At 40.7% G+C, this 3291-nt stretch overlaps 1 protein-coding gene across 1 annotated transcript; it reads right to left on the bottom strand.

The window, feature by feature from the left end:
* Positions 1-395: 395 nt before the first annotated feature.
* On the bottom strand, positions 396-959 carry LOC149186234 (uncharacterized). The gene has a single exon (XM_089409266.1). It carries the CDS (start codon positions 957-959, stop codon positions 396-398), a length of 564 nt encoding a protein of 187 aa, XP_089265392.1.
* Between the last annotated feature and the right edge of the window lie 2332 nt (positions 960-3291).

The following is a 3291-nucleotide window of genomic DNA, read 5'->3' as shown; positions in this document are numbered from 1 at the left end:
TGAAAACATCACCCATTTATGATAAGCATTTACATCTAGACCACACTACGTATTCTGCTGATACAACCTCATAAAATGTATCTGATACTGTTGTTGTCAAACCCGTTCCCATTTGCAAGTGCATAAAACAATTATGCTGAAGTTCCATGTAAAGCGGGAATTTAATTCTACCATCAGAAGATTATTAGGTGGAGAAGAGCAGGGAAGATTTAAATGATTTCTTCTCTAAATGATATTAAAGCATATGTAGGAAAAACCTTCAGTCGCCGGGAATATAATTATTTTATTTACACAATTGGAATTGATTGCTCTCCCGGTTGCTGTTATTGTTTCAATTGCCGCTTCAACGCCTGTACTCAGCGTATAACAGAAAATTTTGCAGTTGTGCTAACGCTCTACTTCCATGCGTTAACCAAGAGGCAGAAATCTGAATGGATGCTAGACTGGTTCTTGTCCTTGGAACTGAGGCACTCGAGTGGCTGCACCATGGACTTGAAAATGAACAAGGCATGATGGCCCAGTTCAGGATTAAACAGCCAATCATGCACATCCCACAAGATTTGAACAGGAATCCCATCTACATAAATGGTACCATTGCCCCTAAATTTCCACAGCAAATGTTTCACTTCCACCGTGATCTCCCTATCAACGCTGATAACCAGTGCCGGATCACCGGCTCGTTTGGTATGGCACTTAATCGATACTTCGTGTGTCTGCTTCCCATACCCAAACCGAGCCACGGTAGTAAAACATTCGTTGCCGAGAATGTGTTCCTCTCTCGACACCAGAAGCGCCTCGAGAGATGGCCTGGACTTGCTCTTTCTGTATGCCTCCGCTTCCATGTCACCCAATAACAAAACCATTTCGTCGTTGCAGACAACTGCAACGAAATACCTTCTTTCAGGTTCAAGCCCCGCCACGAACTTTGCAGATCCCAAGTTATAGAATATTTCCACCATGATGCCATCGATAATATCCGAGCTCTTACATGTTGGAAATTTCTGGCAATTTCAAACAAAATTCTGAATAGAAAAAATGCTTTGTTTTTTTGCACAGGAAGGCCAAAAAAATTGTTCGCTGGAGAACAGAGTTTTACCACACACAAATTTCTATTCATTAATAAAACTGCTGATACAAAAGGATCTTCCTCTCTTAGAGGGATTACAGTCATAGACTGCTTTAAATGCAGTTCCAAAAAAAAAAAAATTACTCTTTTTTTTTCTGGAAATTTTACACTACTGTGTGTAAAATTTCCTTTACATTTACTGTTGTAAATAAAAAAAATCTCTTACATATGCTGCTGCATTCTTCACATTTGTTATCTCAACAAACAAAACAAAACATTTTTACTCCCCCTGCTGCGCATTCCCTTTCTTTTAACAAACCACTGCACAAAACTTTTTCTCAAGCTGCTGCGTGTGAAGCAATACATTGCAATGAACAACATCTCAAAAATTCACACACTGTGTATGAAAAATTTCTTCATTCATATGTGCTGCTGCGCTTCTAACCTCTCTTTGACTTTACACTGCTATGTGCATTACATCCAACCTGCTGGAAAAATTCTTTTTTCACCTTCGCTGCTGCGAGTTTCACGTTTTTATTTCATATGCAATGAATAACCACTTACATTTCCTTACAAACTCTCTGCATTGTTGTGCGTTAACAAAAAAAAAAAAAAATCTTGCATATGCGCTGTTGCACATTCCACATTTCATATTTTCAACGAACAACACAAAGCATTTCTTCACGTTGCTGCGTGTTCCCACTCATTTCTCAAATGAACACTTACCTTCACACTGCTTACATTTGCATTGTTGTGCTTCTCCTTCTTGCTATCGCGTTGCTGCCCCTCTCTTGCATTTCGTGCTCTCAACAAAACTAAAAGATTCACGCTGTTGCGTGTTTCATTTCAATCTCTCAACAAAAGGCATTACCCTTGCGCTGCTGCGCATACCCTATTTGTTTTCTCAACAAAAAACAATTACAATACGCACTGCTGCGTTTATTGCATTTCACATATGCAACTAACACAGAAACATGACATAAATTCTTCATCTACTTACAACAACCAGAGTAAAAATTTCATTACTTATTGTACTGATAAAGGATGGCCGTTAATGGAGAATTTCACTTCACATCACATCATGGTGCAGACCTGTACGCAACAGCTTTAGTTTCAATCGGACAGTGGACACCACTGACCTCAATCGAATGGCTATCGCTCAGTCAAACCAAACGAACATTACGCTCCGGGAAAAGGCTGTTTCAGAAATATGCTTGTGGACACGCGTCAGCTGGCGTACAGTATCGCTGCCCCTCCGGAGAATACCACTTGCTCAGTAAAAGCGGTGCGATAAAACTGGTGCTTTTGTGAATTAAATGCGCAGGTGAAATTATAATTTCAACACTCCCCTTTAATTTCAACTGCTGGGTTATCAGTCATACCCAGAAATTTCATCAAAAACTCAAAACTTTTATGCCTATTCATATCAGCTTTCCTTTCATCGCTTTCACCGTTGTGCCCAGTGTTAGTTTGACAACGAATTTGGGTAAATGTAGTTAAACAGTTTTTTAGTTATGTAACGGTAGTTATTCACATGAATATATCGAATGCTCATGTAGATGTAAATTCTTCTTGAATAAAGCAGATAAACATTCAGTTTCATATTTCTTGGTCTTCTCCCATTTTTCTTGCTATTCTTTCTTCAATCTCTGCCATTATTTTAGCAAGTGGTATCAGAGCCGTGAGTCCAAAACCTGGGCGTGAGGCTGTGCTGTGCGTGAGGCTGTCCAGTGAAGGAGACGTGAAATTGCTGCTGTGCGTGAGGGAAATTGCTGCTGTGCGTGAGGCTGTCCAGTGAAGGAAACGTGAGGTGCTGCTGTGCGTGAGGCTGTCCAGTGAAGGAGACGTGAGGCTGTGGTGAAGCGTGAGGGAAATTGCTGCTGTGCGTGAGGCTGTCCAGTGAAGGAGACGTGAGGCTTGGGAACTGTCCAGTGAAGGAGACGTGAGGCTTGGGAAATTGCTGTGTAGCGTGAGGCTTTTTTTTTAAGACCCTGTAGACGTGCTGTCCCTGCGTGAAGAGCCAGAAGAGCCAGACTGCTGCGTATTTTTTTTTTTTTTAAAGGAGAGCCTGCGTTATCTGCCTGCTGGCCTGCATAAAGTTGTAGAGGATTTGTGACAGAGCGTGAAATCCGGGTATTGATCGGAGTTTCCAGACTTGTTTTTTTTTTAGCAGAATTTTTTTTTTTTAAGTTTGAAATCAAGTCAAGTTGTGGTTTTTATAAAAA

The sequence above is a fragment of the Pinus tabuliformis genome, chromosome 3_1 (assembly GCF_031772625.1).
Source record: "Pinus tabuliformis cultivar Carrire ecotype Pingquan chromosome 3_1, CPIR1, whole genome shotgun sequence".
NCBI lineage: Eukaryota > Viridiplantae > Streptophyta > Pinopsida > Pinales > Pinaceae > Pinus > Pinus tabuliformis.
Note: the sequence above shows the minus strand (reverse complement) of the source record. Positions and strands in the feature narration are given on the sequence as shown.

Bases quoted from the DNA above. Each gene is read 5' to 3' on its own strand.
- LOC149186234 (XM_089409266.1), bottom strand. From the start codon at position 959: ATGGTGGAAATATTCTATAACTTGGGATCTGCAAAGTTCGTGGCGGGG.